Raw genomic sequence first — 22,923 nt, forward strand, 5'->3', positions numbered from 1 at the left:
AGGTTTGTTTGTTTAAAACTACCAAACTACTCAAGGGGAAAATGAGGTGAGATTCTGGTTCCAACCTGTAGAACCAGTTTCCTCTGAGCAAAGTTCTGGAAAAGAATAGGTACGATGACTAAAAACAACGTGGTCTGTCCACCTTCTGAGCACCACACACTTTGGTTTTGGGTACATCTGCACACTCCCTTGATATGATCAAGTTTGGCAGAATTTAGACCATCAGTAACCCTGAAACCTGCCTGGTGGAACAGTCGTGTACTGCATGAAGAAATTCATCTGGCCCCACTTACATGTGGGCAGTTGAATTCAGGTAGGTAGCTGTGTTGGTTTGAAACAGCAGAACAAAGATCCAAGTGGGCAGCCATGTTGGTCTGAAGCAGTAGAACAAAGCAGGAGTCAAGTCTCACCTTTAAGACCAACAAAGTTTTATTCAGAAAGTAAGCTTTTGTATGCATGCGTTCTTCTTCAGCCGAGGGGATGGGGTACAGAGCTGAAATACATGTAGTTGGTGTGTTAAGAATCACGAACTACATGTATTTCAGCCCTGTACTCTGTCCCCTTGTCTGAAGAAGTATGCATGCATACGAAAGCTTATATTCTGAATAAAACCTTGTTGATCTTAAAGGTGCAACTTGGCTAGGGTTGCCAATCCCCAGGTGGGGGCAGGGGATCCCCCGGTTTGGAGACCCTCCCCTCGCTTCAGGGTTGTCAGAAAGCGGGGGGAGGGGAGGGAAATGTCTGCTGGGAACTCTGTTATTCCCTATGGAGATTTATTCCCATAGAAAATCATGGAGAATTGATCTGCGGGTATCTGGGGCTCTGGGGAGGCTGTTTTTTGGGGTAGAGGCACCAAATTTTCTGTATAGCATTTAGTGCCTCTCCCCAAAATACCCCCCAAGTTTCAAAAAGATTGGACCAGGGAGTCCAATTCTATGAGCCCCAAAAGAAGCTGCCCCTATCCTTCATTATTTCCTATGGAAGGAAGGAATTGAAAAGGTGTGCCGTCCCTTTAAATGTGATAGCCAGAACTCTCTTTGGAGTTCAATGATGCTTGTCACAGCCTTGATCTCGGCACCACCCCTAATGTATCCTGGCTCCACCCCCAAAGTCTCCTGGCTCCACCCCTAAAGTCCCCAGATATTTATTGAATTGGACTTGGCAACCCTAAACTTGACTCCTACTTTGTTCTGCAGAACAAAGTTTGAGTCCAGTGGTACCTTTAAGACCCACAAAGTTTTATTTCTGATATAAGCTTTTATGTGCATGCACTTTGTTGACCTTAAAGGTACCACCGGACTAAAACATGGGCAATTACAGTAGGTTATTTGCCTATCCAGTTTGTATACAGAAACACAGGCTCAGGCCTTCCATATGAATAAACAGAGGAGGTAACATGGTGGAGTACAACCTGTACTTACCATCTCTGTCCCCGGAGATCATGGAGATTGATGGTGGATACTATTTATGTGGAATGCAGATATGCAAATCTCTTCCTCTTGTTTCTCATGCGAAAGGGAGAACTATGGGGCAGGGCAGAGGGTGGGGGAATTGCCAGGCCTCGAGCCCACACTGGATTTTGAACTTGTAACAAGAACATTTGCAAATGACCATTTAGTGGATGTCTTCCCATTCCTTAAGTTTTGCGAACGTTATTTAAATATGTTATCTATTTAAATTTGAATCAGACCCTTTTCCAGTTCAGATTTTCCTGGATGCCGAGGGGATTCAGTCAGATCCCTGCCTTAACTGAGAAGAGTTGTGTACTGAGACCATCAGAGAACAGCCCTGGCAGAAAAAGTTTAAGACCAACAAAGTTTAATTCAGGGTAGAAGCTTTTGTCTTAGAGGTGCCACTGGACCTGCACTTTGTTCTGTTGCTTCAGACCAACACAGCTACCCACCTGAATCTATAACAGGTGGTTGTGTATGTGGACCAATATTGTGTAGAATGAAAGGTGTTTCTGCCTGGCTCATTGGACCCTTAAGGACTGAGCTTGGGGTAGGCTTCCCAATCCCCAGGTCTCAGCGGGGGATCCCCCGGTTTTACAGGCTTCCCCCCTCCCCCAGCCAGCTGGCCGGCGGGGGAAGCCCCACCCCCACAGCCATTATGCACCTCCATGAACAATTCTCATAAGGAACGATGGGGAATTGATCCACGGGTATCGGGGGCTCTGGGGGGGGCTGTTTTTTGAGGTAGAGGTGCCAAATTTTCAGTATAGCATCTAGTGCCTCTTCCCAAAATGCCCCCCAAGTTTCAAAAGTATTGGACCAGGGGGTCCAGTTCTACGAGCCCCAAAAGAAGGTGCCCCTATCCTTCATTATTTTCTATGGAAGGAAGGCATTTTAAATGGTGTGCTGTCCCTTTAAATGTGATGGCCAGAACTCCCTTGGAGTTCAATTCTGCTTGTCACACCCGAGCTCCTGGCTCCGCCCCAAATGTCTCCTGGCTCCACCCCCAAAGTCTCCCGGCCCCACCCCCGAAGTCCCCAGATATTTCTTGAATTGGACTTGGCAACCCTAGCTTGGGGACTCAGGAACAATGGGCAGTAGGATCGAAATCCCTGCTGCCCTGGTCCAATCATGGGCTGGTTTGAACAATCCAATGAACAATCCTCGCACGGGAACCTTGATGTGTATGTAGCTGGCCCAGTTCTCCAGTCTTAAGAGTTCAGCCATTGCCATGCTGTACTTTATAAAAGAGCTACGATCACAGCTACCTCGTCTCTTCTGTGCTTTGAATCCACTATGTTATACAGGTGTTGTGATGGACTCCATTTTTAAGAGGCTTAGAAGTGCTGTACATGCAAGTACAGGACTGTGAAGGGTTAATGCTTCACAGAGCCAGAGAGCTTTGAGTGACAGGCTGCTCCAGGCAACCTGATTGGTCAGTATCAGCTGAGCAAACAAAGAGTCTTGAAAGAGCTGGATGCCGAGGGGATTTGGTCAGATTCCTGTCTTAACTGAGAAGAGTTGTGTACTGAGACCATCAGAGAACAGCCCTGGCAGAAAAAGACGACAGAGTCAGATTTCAGCTTCGACGGAACACAGTCCGGATTCAGCATTAGCTTAGAGAAGTTTGAACACAGACAGAGGGAGACCTGGGGGAGAGCTCAGCAAAGAAGTTTGGGTAATAGAAAAGACTCCCATTGAGGCCAATGGAAAGGGGGTAGATCAAGGGTGGCCAAACAGCAGCTCAAGACCCACATGAGGCTCTTTCACCCACACTGTGCAGCCCGCAGAGGTCAAGGAGGAACTTAATGCAGGCTTATTCTCGTGGCCATGTGCAGCATCAAGACCTCAGTCAGCCTCTGAGTGCTGACCCTCAGCAACTATTTCCATCATGCAGGAAACGGGGAAGGAAGGGGAAACAGGCAGCTCTTCTCCACCACAGAGGTCACCCAAAGGCCTAGAGCTAGGAAAGAGAGCACAAGAGCCAAGGGACAAAAGTGAGTGCACAGGGGAGGGAAGCCACCGGCAGCGCCACCGAGTCCAGCTGGACATGCACTCGGGACCCACCCTTCCCTGATGAATGGATGGAGTGACCTGAACGCAGCTACAGCCAAGAAGGGCAATAAGATCCAGAGTGGTGAGTGAGGGAAGGAGTCTGAGAGGACCGGCACCAGTGGCAGCCCTTGGCTTGGTGAGCAACAACATTGGCGAGACTGGGGGGGAGGGTGACAACTGCTCTCACCCCTCTGCAGTGTGCACTGGGATGGCCAATGGCAGACCCTGTGGACTAGCCAAGCAAGCTGTGGAACTGACAGAGCAGGCTTCCTCCCTCCCTTGCCCACTCCGCCGGTGGAGACCTGGGAGCCAGGGGCTGTGGCTAGCCGAGAGCCATTGTCAGAAGAGGGAGAAGAGGAGGAGATTGCATATATACCCCACCTTTCACTCAGAGCAGCTTACAATCTCCTTCTCTTTCTCCTTCCCCTCCCCATAACAGACACCCCATGAGGCAGGTGGGGCTGAGAGTGCTCTTTCGAGAGCGTCTCTTGAGAGAACAGCTGAGAGAACTTCTGACTGACCCAAGGTCATACCAGCAGCTGCATGTGGAAGAGTGGGGAATCAAACCCAGTCCTTCTAGATTAGTGCTCCTCCTAACCACTACACTAAATTGGCTTGTTGCCAGTCTGCGGGCTTGCTGAGCAGAGGGGAACTGCTACATCCCCCTCCTGAGCTGGGCTTTAGAAGTAAGTGGATTAACCAGTCTCCTGCCATGTTCTGGGCAGCTGCGGAAATGGCAATGAAGTTGTGGTGTCCCTTGGTTTTTCTGTGATGATAACATTTTGCACCTTTTCTCAGCTATCTCCTCCCATTAGGCTGTCCCATTGGAAAGAGTGGTGGAATTTGTGGAGAAACACCATTTTAGGCCTGTGCTTGTATGGGAGTTGGCTAGAGGAGTCTATAAAACTCTAGGCAAGGCTTTAACCTAGTCTATGCCTCCTTCCCCCTCCCCTCCTGTCTGGAAGCAGCACTTCTGAGGAGGCCTCCTAGAGAGACAGGAAGTCTTTCAGGAAGTCTTTCAGGCTTTCTCCCAGAAGGCTGCAGGAGGGAAAACCAGTTCATGGGTGGGAACTGGGTTTTATATTGGAGGTTTTTGGAGGGAAACGTTAAAAGTTGTCAGGGGAAGCTGACAGTCAGTTGGTTTTTGATTTGAGTCTTGGTGACTGGTGAATCGGTTCTGGAAGGAATGGTCAGGGCCAGTTATATATTAGGGAAAGAAGGAGCGTTTATTTCATTTATTACTTCTGTTCACCCTGTATTTAGAAATGCCTGTAAATAGTTGCATGTTTTAAATAAATGTTTTATTTGTTTAAAAGGTAGTCCCTCTGTACCACCAAAGTTCCCCAACCGCCTTAGACCACACTACTGTTAGAGGGGAGTCCAGGGAAGGCACGCAGTTGGCAAGGGTGCCAATCCTCCAGGGGTCTCCCAAAGAAGGACTGTGGTCTCTGTTAATCAAGCGCTGGGTTGGTGTGACCTTGAGGCCACAGAACTGGCAAGGGGGATTGGGAGTCCTGTTCCTCTCGGTCAGGAACCCCTAAATTGAACAGGTGGTGGCAGCGTGCCCTAGTGGTGGGAAGAGGATAAGCTCCCTCCAGGAGATGGCAACTCAAAAGGGAGTTGACGGGACCGGGTCTGAAGGCAGAATCGGGCCAGTTCCGTCACAGAATTAAAGAAGGCAGCCCAGGATTCCCCTTTAGTTTCATAGCTCTTGCATGAGCTGTATTTACTAACTTTGGTGTCAAGGCAAGGAGAGATGCAAATGGTGGTCAGTGATTTATACAGTACATGTTTTGTTTCCTTCTCCCATTGGTGCCAAAAAATAATTCCCTAGCCTTTCTCTATGCTGATTTTATGGGGAGTGTTATTCTTCGCTTTTGTTTTTTAAAAAGTATCTAGCACAGTCATGTTGTAAAGTGCATACATATGTATTTTATCTTTCTGTGCAAAGTATTTTAATAAAAACATGTGTGCAATATTTGTTCATGACTTGCGTGCTCAACATCTGATGTTTATTCTATGTGGCTCTTACGTTAAGCAAGTTTGGCCATCCCTTGAATAGATCTTCCAAAGAAGAAGATGCCCTACCCAGTCAAACAGGGAGAGTTCTCTCTGAGGAGTACAAAATTCCCTGGTTTGGTGTGATTAGAAACTACCTGCAGAGACCTTAAAAGTCAGTGAAGAACTCATGGAAAGTATTGGTTTTCCAAGAGAAGGGGGGCTGGGTACAGGGAAGAGGGTACCAGCCTTCTGGGCACTAAAACAGTCAGTGCTTACTCAAAGTGTACAAGAGTGTTTGGGAAAACAATGGAACAAAAATCTCTCATTATAAAGATCTAAGTAAAAAGGTCAAGACAGTCCACTGTGCAAGCACCAGTCATTTTCGACTCTGGGATGACGTTGCTTTCACAACGTTTTCACAGCAGACTTTTTACGGGGTGGTTTGCCATTGCCTTCCCCAGCCATCTACACTTTCTCCCCAGCAAGCTGGGAACTCATTTTACCGACCTCGGAAGGATGGAAGGCTGAGTCGACCTCAAGCCGGCTACCTGAATCAGCTTCTGCTGGGATTGAACTCGGGTCGTGAGCAGAGGGCTCCGACTGCAGTACTGCAGCTTTACCACTCTGTGCCGTGGGGCTCCTAGAAAGATCTAAGTAACTGTGAATAAATTAAAAACCTCTCCCTGGCCTGATATATAAGATCAAAAGGCTGTGCTTGTGATTTCACCTGACCCTTCCTTTTGAAGTTAAATGGAAACTTTTGTTATTTTTGAATTTTTGTTATTAAACCTTTTGTTATTTTTGAATAGGATTTTAGTTAAAGGGTGATCCTATCATAGAGTTGGAAGGGACCGCCAGGGTCATCTAGTCCAGCCTTCTGCACAGTTCAGGAAACTCAGAAATAACCTCCCTCTAAATTCACAGGATCCTTATTGCTGTCAGATGGCCATCCCTTCCCTCAGGATCCTGGGCTGAACAAATATATATTGCTGTCAGGGTGGGACAGCAAAACATATTACGAGGGCTATTCAGTGAAGGGAAAAAAAACAGAGGGAAGATATCGCCTCTGAGGGAGGGAAGTGGATGGGGTCCATCATAGGTGACAAAGTTCTTATTAATATGGTAATATGGTCAAAAAACAGAGCCAGTTTGGTGTAGTGGTTAAGCGTGCAGACTCTTATCTGGGAGAACCGGGTTTGATTCCCCACTCCTCCACCTGCAGCTGCTGGAATAGCCTTGGGTCAGCCATAGCTCTCGCAGAGTTGTCCTTGAAAGGGCAGCCTCTGTGAGAGCCCTCTCAGCCCCACCTACCTCACAGGGTGTCTGTTGTTGGGGAGGAAGGTAAAGGAGATTGTGAGCCACTCTGAGACGCTGAAATTCGGAGTGAAGGGCAGGATATAAATCCAATATCTTCTTCATAAACCAGCCCACTATAATAGATACGGTTTCCTCCATCACTGTACCCCTTATGTTTGGAAAAGCTGCAACTGTCATTTTCCTGCCTGATGTCCACTTTTAAACACTGCAGAAGACCTGTCAAAAATTACAGGTGGCAACTACACGGGGTTTGAACTTGGGACCAGGAGCTGGAGTCAGAAGCTTTTCCTTTTGCCTTGCGGAGTACGGTAACCAGATGTAGAACTACTACAGAAAACGAAGGATTATACCCCTTCTTTCCAAATGGCTCCTGGAACGCTGACACTCTCCCCACGTCCTATTGTCTGGCCATCCCACATGGGAACTATGTCATGCGAGAGGGAGTCAGTTGTTGAACACCTAGTCCAGCAACGCAGCCAATATAATCAAAGGAAAAATCACACGACCCCCCCCCCCCCAATAACTCATTTCAAAGAAGCTATTTGCATTCTCGCCAAATAGTCTGGCACTAATAGCTGCTCGCTTCCCGCATTCCATTAATCACATACTCCTCCAAAATGAATGTTTAGCTCTTGGTAATACATGCGCTAGAGTAAAACATCCACCCACAAAGGATGGTTTTAAAGCGCCATGATTCTCGAGTCAATTATTTTGCAAGCATCCTGCCAGTCAAGTTTTTTGCACAACGTTCTGCCTTTTAAGTTCAAATAATAACGGCGTATAAAACACAGCTACAAATTACACTCTATGTGGGTTTCGCCGCTTCTGTGAAACTCCTTCCATGCTGATAACCGTTAAGATTTCTAGCAAGCACAAAAGCACAGGGAAATGGTCTTAGCAGAGATCTGCTTATAGAGATTGCAAAGAAGCTCCATGTAAGTATTTACGAACCTGACTTTCCCATGGCCACGTCCTTGATGGCTAGCCGGAGAATCTGCTTTTCGAACCGCCGTTCTTGTTCTGCTGTGAACTGCCTGTAATTTCCTGGTAGTGCAAGGAGTCCGTTGCCTGCATGAAATAGACTGAACAATAAGAACGCAGCCACCCAACTAGCCCGCCGATGCCTTATAAGGAATAAGGAACTTTTTTTTCCCCCCGTTGCTCTTAACGAGCTCCCTCTTTGTGGTCAGGGGATATTTATCTGCCGGTATAACGCAGCAACCCAAGAAAAACACTGTGCGGATTCCACATACCAGCTTAGTTAAGCAATAGAAAATTTCTACGCGCTGGATCGAGCAAAGCTGGTAAAAGTGACAGTGCTTGAAAATGTCAGGGAAACTTGAAGAAGAACAGCTGCCACGATGTTTTGCATGATGCAAAGGATTCTCAGGAACTGTGCAGTTTCTTCTGTGCAGCAATCTCGAACTGTGTTCTGTGAAAACCACTGTGGCCTCAATGGGCAATTCAAAGTACACACAGGAATGTGTCCAGCACTTGCTTTCTCAACATCTGATTATTTGCAGCTGGATGTATGAACGGAGACCGTGGAGTCACATTTTTGTCCGTGGAGATATGGAAAGTACTCTAGATCAGGGATGTCAAACGTCTGGCCCAGGGGCCGAATCAGGCCCCCAGAGGGCTTCTATCAGGACCCCTAGCATCTGCTTCCTTCTCTCTCTCTCTCTCTCTCTCTCTCTTACTTCCTTCTTTGTAACAGCTTGCTTTGCAAGGCTTCCTCAATCACACAGGAGCTATAGAGCAAAACCTCTATTTTCTACTTTGGCTGGTGCTCCTCCCTTGGGAAGGAAGGAAGAGCTTGCTTTGCCAGGCTATCACAACCGCACAGCAGAGCTACTGAGCCAAGCCTTCTATTGGCTGAGGCTCCTCCTCATCCTGGTCCCCTGGGAAAGGCAGGAAAGAGGCAGAGCTTCCTTTGCCCAGTTCCCTGGATCCCATGGCAGAAATACAAAAAAAAAACACCTTTAAGACCAATGAGTGTTAACATTTTAAGCATGTTTTAAGTTTTTTTAAAGTATATATATTTGCGTTTGTGTTCTTTATAGAATTTATATCTCTGCTACCTAATCTTAACTAGGTACACACATGGCCTGGCCCAGCATGGCTTGGCCCAACCCTACATGGCCCGGCCCCTCAAGGTCTCATTTATGTCAGATCCAGCCCTCATAACAAATGAGTTTGACACCCCTGCTCCAGAGAGTGTTCGATCCATGGTGGCTGGTTCAGAAGTCCCACACTGCAATCAAACACGGGGTCAATATGTGTTGAGGCATACTGGGATTGAACTATGCTCACTGGCTCTGCCAGGGTTGCCAGCCTCCAGGTGAGGCCTGGAGACCTCCCAGAATCACAGGTGATCTCCAGATGGCAGAGTTCAGCTCTCCTGGAGAAAATGGCTGCTTTGGAGGATGGACTTTATAAAATTATACCACACCCATGTCACCATGTAAAGATGTCACCCCCATCTTTAAAAAGGGTTCCAGAGGAGATCCAGGAAATTACAGGCCAGTCAGTCTGACTTCAATACCGGGAAAGTTGGTAGAAACCATTATCAAGGACAGAATGAGTAGGCACATTGATGAACACGGGTTATTGAGGAAGACTCAGCATGGGTTCTGTAAGGGAAGATCTTGCCTCACTAACCTGTTACATTTCTTTGAGGGGGTAAACAAACTTGTGGACAAAGGAGACCCGATAGATGTTGTTTACCTTGACTTCCAGAAAGCTTTTGATAAAGTTCCTCATCAAAGGCTCCTTAGAAAGCTTGAGAGTCATGGAGTAAAAGGACAGGTCCTCTTGTGGATCAAAAACTGGCTAATTAATAGGAAGCAGAGAGTGAGTATAAATGGGCAGTCTTCGCAGTGGCGGACGGTAAGCAGTGGGGTGCCGCAGGGCTCGGTACTGGGTCCCATGCTCTTTAACTTGTTCATAAATGATTTAGAGTTGGGAGTGAGCAGTGAAGTGGCCAAATTTGCGGATGACACTAAATTGTTCAGGGTGGTGAGAACCAGAGAGGATTGTGAGGAACTCCAAAGGGATCTGTTGAGGCTGGGTGAGTGGGCGTCAACGTGGCAGATGCGGTTCAATGTGGCCAAGTGCAAAGTAATGCACATTGGGGCCAAGAATCCCAGCTACAAATACAAGTTGATGGGTTGTGAACTGGCAGAGACTGACCAAGAGAGAGATCTTGGGGTCGTGGTAGATAATTCACTGAAAATGTCAAGGCAGTGTGCGTTTGCAATAAAAAAGGCCAACGCCATGCTGGGAATTATTAGGAAGGGAATTGAAAACAAATCAGCCAGTATCATAATGCCCCTGTATAAATCGATGGTGCGGTCTCATTTGGAGTACTGTGTGCAGTTCTGGTCGCCGCACCTCAAAAAGGATATTATAGCATTGGAGAAAGTTCAGAAAAGGGCAACTAGAATGATTAAAGGGCTGGAACACTTTCCCTATGAAGAAAGGTTGAAACGCTTAGGGCTCTTTAGCTTGGAGAAACGTCGACTGAGGGGTGACATGATAGAGGTTTACAAGATAATGCATGGGATGGAGAAAGTAGAGAAAGAAGTACTTTTCTCCCTTTCTCACAATACGAGAACTCGTGGGCATTCGATGAAATTGCTGAGCAGACAGGTTAAAACGGATAAAAGGAAGTACTTCTTCACCCAAAGGGTGATTAACATGTGGAATTCACTGCCACAGGAGGTGGTGGCGGCCACAAGCATGGCCACCTTCAAGAGGGGGTTAGATAAAAATATGGAGCAGAGGTCCATCAGTGGCTATTAGCCACAGTGTGGACTGGATGGGCCATTGGCCTGATCTAACATGGCTTCTCTTATGTTCTTATGTTCACACGAAGATTTCTCCCTTCCCCAAACCCCACCCTCCTAGGCTCTACCCCTAAACCTCTAGGAATTTCCCAACCCAGAGTTGGCAACCCTAGGCTCTTGGCTTCCACCTACACACATTTGCCTGATGGTTAGCAGAGCACCTTCACGCATATAAACTGCAAGGCATACAGGCTCCGTTTTCGCCACTGGGAACACTGCTTTTTAACGTTCCCAATCATGAAGTTAGGGTCTACTCTACTCACATATCATTTTCATATATTTGCTATGCTCATGCACTGGGGCGAATGCACACAGGTGGAGCTGGCCTCCTGCTCCTAGCCCCACTTCTGTGCAAATTACTCTGGGTCTGCAGTGTCACAGGTACAGCGCTAGACATGCAAGTCTAGTGTTGCCGACAAATCATGCAAGTGCTAAGAAGAGGTCATTGAGGTTATTGCCTTTTCCCTGCTTTCCACAAACAGGGTGGCAACTGCAAGTCAGCAGTAGGTGTGGTTAGGAGGCAACAAGGATTTTGTTTTGTTATCTAAGTAGTTCATGCGTGCACATGTTTGTTGAGCTTGATAACAAAAATACACTTCAGCGTAAAGCCTTTCTGTGGGATCTATTTACTGAAAGATGTATTCACCCATGGGTGCTGGTGAGTTCTTGGATGGGAGACGACTAAGGAAGTCCAAGGCCACTGAGGCAGGCAATGGCAAGCCACCTCTGAACATGTCTTCCCTTGTAAACCCCTACGGAGTTGCCGTAAGTCGGCTGCAAGTTGATGGAACTGTCCACCACCATAAAACACTGTGTGTGCATGTGTGTCTTTGCAAACGCATATGCAGGCACAAAGGCAGCAAAATAATAAACATAGAGAGTAATGGAAAATACCCAGCAGGGCTTTTGTTGTAGAAAAAGCCCAGCAGGGACTCATTTGCATATTAGGCCACACACCCCAGACATCACCTTTGTTTCGCATAGGGATTTTTGTAGAAGTCCAGCAGGAACTCATTTGCATATTAGGCCACACACCCCAGACATCACCATTGTTTCACATAGGGCTTTTTTGTAGAAGTCCAGCAGGAACTCATTTGCATATTAGGCCACACACCCCAGACATCACCATTGTTTCGCATAGCGCTTTTTTTGTAGAGGCCCAGCAGGAACTCATTTGCATATTAGGCCACACACCCCAGGCATCGCCATTGTTTCGCATAGGGCTTTTTTGTAGAAGTCCAGCAGGAACTCATTTGCATATTAGGCCACACACCCCATACATCACCATGGTTTCGCATAGGGCTTTTTTTGTAGAGGCCCAGCAGGAACTCATTTGCATATTAAGCCACACACCCCAGACATCACCATTGTTTTGCATAGGGCTTTTTTGTAGAAGTCCAGCAGGAACTCATTTGCATATTAGGCCACACACCCCATGCATCACCATGGTTTCGCATAGGGCTTTTTTTGTAGAAGTCCAGCAGGAACTCATTTGCATATTAGGCCACACACCCCAGGCATCACCATTGTTTCGCATAGAGCTTTTTTTGTAGAGGCCCAGCAGGAACTCATTTGCATATTAGGCCACACACCCCAGACATCACCATTGTTTCGCATAGGGCTTTTTTGTAGAAGTCCAGCAGGAACTCATTTGCATATTAGGCTATCCCCCCTGATGCCAAACCAGTTGGAACTGCGATCCTGGAAGTGCATTCCCGCTCAAAAAAAGCCCTTGTTAGATTGATTGGGGTGTTTTGGATCTAGTTTTGTAGATTATTAATGAAAGCGAATGATTACAAAAATCAAAAGATGGCCTTTCCTTCCAGCATAGGGTTCCCAACCTCCTGGTGGCACCTGGAGCTCCTTCGCTATGGCAACTGATCTCCAGACAACCAAGATCAGTTCCCCTGGACTAAATGGCCGCTTTGAAGGGTACATGCTATGGCATTATGCCACGCTGAGATCCCTTCCCAGCCTCCATCCTGAAAATCCCCAGGCATTTCCTAACTGCAAGCTGTCAACCATATTCCAACATGAGCATTTAACTTACAAGATAAAGAAACAAAAGCTATCTACCTTCTCCTTCCACAAAAGTAATTATATTATTTGAAAATATGCAGACATATTGAAATGTGAGGGCGATCTGGGGGTGACATGTCACCCCACTGATTGCCAGGGTTGATTCGGCTGATCTGGCTGGCTAGGCGGGTGTCCCCTACCTCCCTCACCGCTCCACGTGCGTCCCTCCTGAAGCTGCAGGTTTGGTGGAAGAGGACGACCATCCCAGACGGGTCATTTTGTAGAAAAACAGGTGGTGGAGCTCATCATAATTCACAGCATATGCCCCTCCCCCCGCCAGCCAAAAGCAATCCGATGCAAGAAAGGAGAGCCCCTGGTGAGCGAGGTCTGCTTGGGCTGGCTAGAGATCCAGTCAGCCCAAGCAGGCCTCATAAGAGAAGCCATGTTGGATCAGGCCAATGGCCCATCCAGTCCAACACTCTGCGGCACACAGTGGCCAATATATATTTATACACACACACACACACTGTGGCTAATAGCCACTGATTGACCTCTGCTCCATATGTTTATCCAATCCCCTCTTGAAGCTGGCTATGCTTGTAGCTGCCACCACCTCCTGTGGCAGTGAATTCCACGTGTTAATCACCCTTTGGGTGAAGAAGTACGTCCTTTTATCCGTTTTAACCGGACTGCTCAGCAATTTCATTGAATGCCCACGAGTTCTTGTATTGTGAGAAAGGGAGAAAAGGACTTCTTTCTCTACTTTCTCCATCCCATGCATAATCTTGTAAACCTATAGCATGTCACCCCGCAGTCGACGTTTCTCCAAGCTAAGGAGCCCCAAGCGTTTTAACCTTTCTTCATAGGGAAAGTGTTCCAAACCTTTAATCATTCTGGACTTTTGCCCTTTTCTGCCCTTTTCTGGACTTTTTCCAATGCTCTAATATCCTTTTTGAGGTACGGTGACCAGAATTGTACACAGTATTCCAAACGTGACCGCACCATCGATTTATACAGGGGCATTATGATACTGGCTGATTTGTTTTCAATTCCCTTCCTAATAATTCCCAGCATGGCGTTGGCCTTTTTTTTTTGCAATTGCACACTGTCTTGACATTTTCAGTGAGTTATCTACCTCGACCCCAAGATCTCTCTCTCAGTCAGTCTCTGCCAGTTCACAACCCATCAACTTGTATTGTAGCTGGGATTCTTGGCCCCAATGTGCATTACTTTGCACTTAGCCACACTGAACCTCATCTGCCACATTGGTGACCACTCACCCAGCCTCAACAGATCCCTTTGGAGTGCCTCACAATCCTCTCTGGTTCTCACCACCCTGAACAATTTAGTGTCATCTGCAAACTTGGCCACTTCACTGCTTACTTCCAACTCCAAATCATTAATGAACAAGTTAAAGAGCATGGGACCCAGTACTGAGCCCTGTGGCACCCCACTGCTTACTGTCCTCCACTGCAAAGACTACCCATTTATACTCACTCTCTGCTTCCTATTAATTAGCCAGTTTTTGATCCACAAGAGGACCTGTCCTTTTACTCCATGACTCTTGAGCTTACTAAGGAGCCTTTGATGAGGAACTTTATCAAAAGCTTTCTGGAAGTCAAGGTAAACATCTATTGGGTCCCCTTTGTCTACATGTTTGTTCACCCCCTCAAAGAACTGTAACAGGTTAGTGAGGCAAGATCTTCCCTTACAGAACCCATGCTGAGTCTTCCTCAGTAACTTGTGTTCATCAATGTGCCTACTCATTCTGTCCTTGATAATGGTTTCAACCAACTTTCCCGGTATTGAAGTCAGACTGACTGGCCTGTAATTTCCCGGATCTCCTCTGGAACCCTTTTTAAAGATGGGGGTGACATTTGCTACCTTCCAGTCCTCAGGAACAGAGGCAGATTTCAATGAAAGATTACATATTTTTGTCAGGAGATCCACAAGTTCACCTTTGAGTTCTTTCAGAACTCTTGGATGTATGCCATCTGGACCTGGTGACTTATTAGTTTTTAATTTGTCCATCAGTTGTAGGACCTCCTCTCTTGTCACCTCAATCTGACTCAGGTCTTTCAACACTCCTTCCAAATTTAGTGGTTCTGGAACGGGCAAACACTTATCATCTTCCATAGTGAAGATGGAGGCAAAAAATGCATTCAGCTTCTCAGCCATTTCCCATCCTCCTTCAGTGATCCTTTGACCCCTTGGTCATCCAAGGGCCCCACTGCCTCCCTGGCTGGTTTTCTGCTTCTAATATATGTGAAGAAATTTTTATTGTTAATCTTTATGTTTTTTGCAATATGCTCCTCATAGTCCCTTTTTGCCTGCCTGATCACAGTCTTGCATTTGATTTGCCAGCCTTTGTCCCCTTTTTTAATCTCACTTGGACTAGCTTTCCATCGCTTAAAGGAGTCCTTCTTACCTTTTACAGCTTCCATTACTTTGTTTGTTAACCATGCAGTCCTTTTCTTATACCTGTTTGTGCTTTTCCTAACGTGGTATATATTTTATACGAGCTTCTAGGACTGTAGTTTTAAATAGCCTCCAAGCTTCCCCAAGGGTTGTGACTGTATTTACCTTTCCTTTCGGTTTTCTCTTCACATGTCTCCTCATCTCAGAGAATTTACCTCTTTTAAAGTTAAATGTGGTTGTGCTGGTCTTTTGGGGCAACTCCCTATTTATACAAATGGTGAAATCAATAATGTTATGGTCACTGCTCCCAAGCAGTGCAATCACTTTTGCATCTCTCAACAGGCCTCGTTCACCTGGGGCTCTCCTTGGCCACCCCCCTCCACAGTCAAAAGGCCAGCAAGCCACCCGCCACCCAGAATCACATAAGAAGTGGAGAAAGGGTGGTGTGGGCTTCTCCAGGGGTTAATGAGGGCTGCTGGGGGAGTGGCAAAGCTCTGGGTGGCTGGCTGGCCTCCTAATCTAAGGATTGTTATGCAGCTGCACCTACTACTCAGTGGACATGGCAGGTGGGGAGGAGGAGGAGGGGGAACCCTCAGAAAGTTGTGCTCCTGTGAGCTCCTGCTGAATTCAAGGCCTGATCCCAGATAGGAGTGTTCCATTCTTCGGTGGATAGCTGCACTCCCCTGCTAGAACCTCCAACTGATAAATCAGTTGATTAAAAGGTAAATAATTAAGCAGCTAAATCAAGTTAGGCCCACTTAAAGGTATGAAGGAGTCGGTGCTGAAGAGAGAACCGCTCCCACTTTCTAGGGGCTGCATGTATCCGACCTTAAATCAAAATTTAAACCATTCTGCCGCATGAAGGCCCCAAAGAACGGCTGAAGCCAGGAAGGAAGATATAGACACAGATATACGACTACCACAACAATGGGGCTGTAATTCACGATCTCCAAGAAAACAAGCCACGAGGAGGTACTGCAACGACAGCATCCTCTGTAGTTAAGTACACAATCTGGGAGCTACCGCCTTACCCAAGTGTGTTTATTCAGAGTTAAATTGCAGTAAGTTCAATAGGATTTACTTCCTAGTAAATATGCACTCAAAGGTAGTTTAAATGTTTGTCCAAGGGCCTGGAGAATAGGAATAGAACAATGAGTAAAGGGGTTGACTTCAGCACTGTTGTGCATTAAAGCATACGCGCTCTTTGTTCTGTCTTCCCAGCCACAGACTAGCCTCGATGCCCATTCAAAAGCAAAAGAATTCTACTTATGAGACTCTTTGCTGCTTAAACAATAAAACCTCCTTCAATTTCACAACTTTAGAAAAGCACCTAGCCGCATCTAGAGACATTCTGGCATTTTTGCTATTGCAGAACATGCTAATTAAACTGAAATGGTAGAACAAGTTATACTTCTGCTATGCAAACTAGCGCAGTTAGAGTTTCAAGGTTAGGACGGAGCAGCCCTGCCTTCTAGGCAATGGCAAAGGGCTACAGAGGGCCTGAACTGGAAAGTCCCACTGAACACAGTTGGACTGCAGAGGCGGAAGCTATTGGCTTACCAAGTGAAAGATCTCAGCCCAAGACCTGTGCACTGCTCTCCATAACTCTGATAGAGGAGCAGATTTCTCCTTCCCTTTTGCTTTCCTGTCGCTCCTGGAAAATTCAGTGCTCCATTTGCTCTGCAGCCTCTTCTCAGACACACATCCAGTGGACAATTTCTTCTTGGTGCTTTTGGATATGAGAGAACAATGGTATGAGAAAGGAGGACAAGAGTGGTTTACAAAATCATGGTGGAAAAAGAAGAAAGGGAATTATTTTCTTCCTCTCTCAAAATACCAGAACTAGAGATGTGTGCTTGAATATATCTGGTCCAAATATAAAGGTCAAGATAGTCCCCTGTGCAAGCACCAGTCGATTCCAACTCTGGGGTGACGTTGCTTTCACGATGTTTTCACGGCAGACTTTTTACGGGGTGGTTTGCCATTGCCTTCCCCCGTCATCTACACTTTGCCCCCAGCAAGCTGGGTCCTCATTTTACTGACCTCGGAAGGATGGCTGAGTCATCCTTGAGCCGGCTACCTGAACCCAGCTTCCACTGGGATTGAACTCAGGTCATGAGCAGAGCTTGGACTGCAGGACTGCGGCTTTAACACTCTGCCCCACGGGGCTCCTATGTTGTTTCTAGTGACCTGAGACGGGGCTGCTGGTCCAAATATACATACCCCAAATACCTTCCTGGTGGGCTTCGGAAGCCCTGACCTGGAGGGCCCAGGGTAGTCTGATCTCATCAGATCTCAGAAGCTAAGCAGAGTCTGGTACTTGATGGAAGACCACCTAGTAAATCTGGGGTCACAACACAGAGGGATGCAAACGGCAAAGCACTTCTGAATGTCTTGAAAATCCTACAGGGTTGCCGTCAGCTGTGACTTTTCAGTACCTCTCACCTCCATGATTCAGGTATCCGGACTGTATTCAGGATTTTTCAAGCTACCAATTAACCAGGTCCCGAAAAATGAGGGAATATTCAGGTGCCTCTGGGAATATTCAGGGCCATTTTAAGGCTCCCAGGGCTGTTTTTCATCGAAAGTACAGGACTTCCAGGCAACAGGACAGAGGGAGAAGGGCGGTAACTCTCCCAGGCGATAGGATCAGACTTTAGGGGGCGCATGAACTGGTCTGCCCAACCATTTTCTTCTCTCTCTGCAGCTCTCTATGGACATAGAGGGTGGAAGGTATGCAGCTGAGCTCCATTTCATGGCTAGGAGTTCTGCTGGGGATTGCTGCCGGTTTTCTATTTTGTTTTTAAATGTTATTTCAAGTTTTTCATTGTTTTTTGTTTTCTTCATGGAGGGCAAACAGACTTCTCTACTTTCTGGTTCTTTTAATAGTCTTCCTTGGTTTTGTTTTACACTGTTTTTGTGCTATTCTCTTGCCCTGTTTAAGACTTAAGGGTTTTAATTTGTAAAGGTTTTTTGCTTGGGGTGGGGAGGTTCCTGTTTTTAAAAGTTTATCTTTTTGCGTTCTTCTGGCTTCAGTTTTACAGTTGTTCATCTATAGTTGTTTCAAAGATCTTTCTGTGTTGTACCTTTCAGAGAATTGGTTTTGAGAGGTACTGATGGATGGACAGATATAGATACATCACAATGTTTTAGATATAGATCTAAGTTTAAATATAGAGATACCAAGACAGACAGACAGACAGACAGACAGACAGACAGACAGACAGACAGACAGACAGACAGACAGACAGATAGATAGATAGATAGATAGATAGATAGATAGATAGATAGATAGATAGATAGATAGATAGATAGATAGAATTCTAGCAGGAGCTCCTTTGCATATTAGACCACATCCCCTGATGTAGCCAATCTTCTAAGAGCTTACAAAAAAGAGCCTTGTAAGCTCTTGGATGATTGCTCTTGGATGATATGCAAAGGAGCTCCTACTAGAATTCCACCCCTGGATAGATAGATAGATAGATAGATAGATAGATAGATAGATAGATAGATAGATAGATAGATAGATAGATAGATAATGATGATGATGATGATGATGATAGATAGATAGATAGATAGATAGATAGATAGATAGATAGATAGATAGATAGATAGATAGATAGATAGATAGATAATGATGATGATGATGATGATAGATAGATAGATAGATAGATAGATAGATAGATAGATAGATAGATAGATAGATAGATAGATAGATAATGATGATGATGATAGATAGATAGATAGATAGATAGATAGATAGATAGATAATGATGATGATGATGATGATGATAGATAGATAGATAGATAGATAGATAGATAGATAATGATGATGATGATGATGATAGATAGATAGATAGATAGATAGATAGATAGATAGATAGATAGATAATGATGATGATGATGATAGATAGATAGATAGATAGATAGATAGATAGATAGATAGATGATGATGATGATGATGATGATGATGAAGAAGATAGATAGATAGATAGATAGATAGATAGATAGATAGATAGATAGATAGATAGATAGATAGATAGATAGATAGATAGATATCCATAGGTATAGTTATATAAAGATATATCTAGAGAGAGAAGGAGTGAACATCCTAGCCAGGTGGTTCAGGACTGAGAATAAGAAGTGGTCTGCCACAATGCAGAGTTTATAGAACTCATTGCCAGAAATATAGCAAGGTGTAAATGAGAGAACACTATGGTGGCTTGGTGCATTAACACTGTTACCCAAAATAGCTAAATAAAATCTCTATATTCCGAGTATCAGTAAGTGAAGGCCAAATAAGAAGGAACAGTGGAGTAGTTGTGAATAGATCTCCGAATGGATTTAAGTTTAGGCGGTGGCCTGTTTCAAAGTGACGCCAGAGAGGCAAAGACTATTTCCACATAACACCGCATGAGCTCTGGGCTTTCTTAAACTGTGTTGCAATCTGTTCTGTGGCTGCTAGCCACACACAATAGGTTTACACGCCAGATAGCTACAATTTTAGTTTATTGTGCTGTTGCACAAATCTAGTACAGGCATCTTTGAAGCACAAACTGCAGAACACTTTGAGATGATGAATTTGGGTCGCCAACCTCCAGGCAGGGTTTGAAGGTCTCCCAAAATTACAACTGATCTGCACACTACAGAGATTGCTTCTCCTAGCTGCTTTTGCAAGTGGACTACCACGTCCAGCCAGATGCCCCCGGGGCAGGCTTATCCACCAGCCCCTCAGGAGGCGAGGGTCCTATCCCCAAAGGTAGATTTCCTCTGATTGTTTATGTATAGTTCTTACTATATTTCAGGCCTTTGTACCTGCTTTTGATTGTGAATCGTTATTGCTCTTATGCCAATAAGGGTCTGAACTTTGAACCTTTGATTTCCTCTGCCCATGGAGGCTCCACTCAGCTGCCACGGCAAGCCTTAGAAAAGAGCAGGAGTCCAGTTGCACCTTGGAGGCCAACAAAAACGTCAATTTTGTCGGTTTTCAAGGTGCTGCAGGACTCTTGCTCTTTTCTGCTGCTAAAGACAGACTAACCCAGTTGCTCATCTCGATCTATCTGAAGAAGTGAGCAGTGACTCACAAAAGCTCATCCCCTGCCACAATTTCTTTTGGGGGGGGAGGGCAAGGGGGGTCTTGAAGGCGCTGCTGAACTCTTGCTCTTTTCTATGCTAGTAGCAGGTCTCATTTTGGGCAGGAGCTCACAGGAGCAGAGTTCCGGAAGACAGAGTTGCTGACGTAACTGTTGTTCATGGAGTTGCCCTCGTGCAGGCACACATCCCTCCCACCTGCTCTGCGGGAGTAGCTGCATACTGTTTTTCTCCTGTTCACAAAGAGGCTTAGTGGAGGCAGTTCAGCTTAGATCGCCCACAGCAGGGGTGTCGAGCTCATTTGTCATGAGGGCCAGATCTGACATAAATGAGACCTTGTTGGGCCAGGCCATGTTGGGTTGGGCCGAGCCATGTCAGGCTGGGCCAAGTGTGTACCTATTTAAAATTAGGTAGCAGAGATATAAACTTTATAAAGGACACAAACACAATTAAATACATATTTTTAAAACGTGCTTGAAATGTTAGCACTCGTTGGTCTTAAAGGTGCTTTCTTAGTATTTCTCCCATGGGATCCAGGGAACAGGGCAAAGGAAGCTCTGACTTTTTCCTTCCTTCTCCAGGGGACCAGGAAGGGGAGGAGCCTCAGCCAATAGAAGGAAGAAAGGCTTGGCTCAAAGCAAGCTGAGATGCAGAAGGAGGCAAGAGAAAGGGAGATGGAATCTGATAACAGCCAGTTGCTTGGGGGCCTGATAGGAGCCCTCCGGGGGCCTGATTCAGGCCCCAGACCACATGTCTGACACCCCTGGCACATGGAATTCAGTTGGCAGAAAGTGGCTTAGCTTAACTAAGGTAGACCGTTTTCGCACACAGCTTACCTCGCAGTCACAATCCTGTTCCCTCCGCAGAGTCTGGTCGGATTTCCCACCATCTGCGCCGAAGTTACAGGAAGTGCCGCAGCTTTTGCCTAGCAAACATAAACCGCTAAAACCCAGTTTACGTTTGCTACGCAAAAGCCGCGGCACTTCCTGTAACTCCAGCGCAGATGGTGGGAAATCCAACCAGATGCTGCAGAGGGAACAGGATTGTGACTGCGAGGTAAGCTGTGTGCGAAAACGGTAGTAGTGTGCGGAGCCCTGGGGCTACTTAACAGCCCATTTTTGGCAGGAAACGGTCCGATTGGATAAGTCCTGTGAGGCTCCTCCCACAGGACAAGCTAGTGAGAAAAATTCTCTGGAGGTAGGCCGGCGCATGCGCAGAACCCATGTGGGACTGCACAAGGGCAATGTTAATGAGCCTCTTAATCTTATTGTTCTCTTTCTTTCTTACTCCCCCCCCCCCAAAAAAAAAAAAATACTTGCTTCTGGGCTCCATTGTTCAAACCCCCTGGGAGAATTTTGCTGAACTCTAATTGACAAACTTTCTAATATTTTTCCCCACAAAAAAAAACCCCAAGAGAAACAACCAAAACATATCGAGCAGTCAGATGGAAATCATCATCGTGCCACTTGTGGCCACATAGGAAAAAATAATTTGATGGGAGTAAGGTTTTATTATAACAATTTTAATTCAAGAAGGATCCAGGTGGGCAGCCGTGTTGGTCTGAAGCAGTAGAACAAAGCAGGAGTCCAGTTGCACCTTGAAGACCAACAAACTTTAATTCAGAATGTAAGTTTTTGTGTGCATGCACGCTTCTTCAGACGAGGAATGAGGTACAGTAAGCAGAGCTACATATAGCTGGTGGGGTTTAGAATACAAAGTGGTACAAACCAAATAGCAGAATAGTAAAATTAACAAATTCAGAAAAATGCAACTCAGATCAAAGGTTTTCTGAATTTGTTAATTTTACTATTCTCCTATCGGATTTTAACTTTGTACCACTTTGCATTCTAAACCCCACCAGCTATATGTAGCTCTGCTTACTGTACCTCATTCCTCGTCTGAAGAAGAGTGCCTGCACACAAAAACTTACATTCTGAATGAAAGTTTGTTGGTCTTAAAGGTGCTACCAGACTCCTGCTTGATAATTCAAGAAACATTTTAAGGTAAATGCTGAGCTGATATGATTGACTCCACCTTCTAGTGATGTCAGGGGTGTGTGGGCAAATGAGCTATGCCAATGAGAACATAAGAGAAGCCATGTTGGATCAGGCCAATGGCCCATCCAGCCCAGGATGGTATAGCCCAGGGGTGGCCAACGTTAGCTCTCCAGATGTTTTTTGCCTACAACTCCCATTAGCCCCAGCCAGCATGGCTGATGGCTGGGGCTGATGGGAGTTGTAGGCAAAAAACATCTGGAGAGCTAACGTTGGCCACCCCTGGTATATATGTTCAAATGCTTTCCTCTTGCCTTGAAAGCCCCTTTCTAAGATTGCCATACATTGGTTGCAACTTGATGGCACTTACATAAAAGAACATAAGAGAAGCCATGTAGGATCAGGCCAGTGGCCCATCCAGTCCAACACTCTGTGTCATACAGTGGCCAAAAAACCCAGGCGCCATCAGGAGGTCCACCAGTGGGACCAGGACACTAGAAACCCTCCCACTGTGCCCCCCCACCCAAACACCAAGCATACAAAGCATCACTTGTCCCAGACAGAGTTCCAACAATAAGCTGTGGCTAATAGTCACTGATGGATTCTGCTCTATATGCTAATCCAATCCCCTCTTGAAGTTGGCTATGCTTGCAAGTGCCACCACCTCCTGTGGCAGAGTTCCACATGTTAATCACCCTTGAGTGAAGAAGTGCTTCCTTTTATCCGTTC

At 45.9% G+C, this 22,923-nt stretch overlaps 1 protein-coding gene across 1 annotated transcript in view; it reads right to left on the reverse strand.

Moving 5' to 3' along the window:
- Positions 1–7,957, reverse strand: part of LOC132578359 (Golgi-associated plant pathogenesis-related protein 1) — a 34,299-nt gene extending 26,342 nt beyond the window's left edge. The window contains exon 1 of the mRNA XM_060248303.1: positions 7,776–7,957. Coding sequence (XP_060104286.1) covers positions 7,776–7,788 — 13 coding nt within the window. The 5' untranslated portion in view covers positions 7,789–7,957. The remainder of the gene's footprint in view (positions 1–7,775) is intronic.
- Positions 7,958–22,923: the final 14,966 nt, after the last annotated feature.

The sequence above is a fragment of the Heteronotia binoei genome, chromosome 10 (genome assembly GCF_032191835.1).
Source record: "Heteronotia binoei isolate CCM8104 ecotype False Entrance Well chromosome 10, APGP_CSIRO_Hbin_v1, whole genome shotgun sequence".
NCBI classification, from domain to species: Eukaryota; Metazoa; Chordata; class Lepidosauria; order Squamata; family Gekkonidae; genus Heteronotia; species Heteronotia binoei.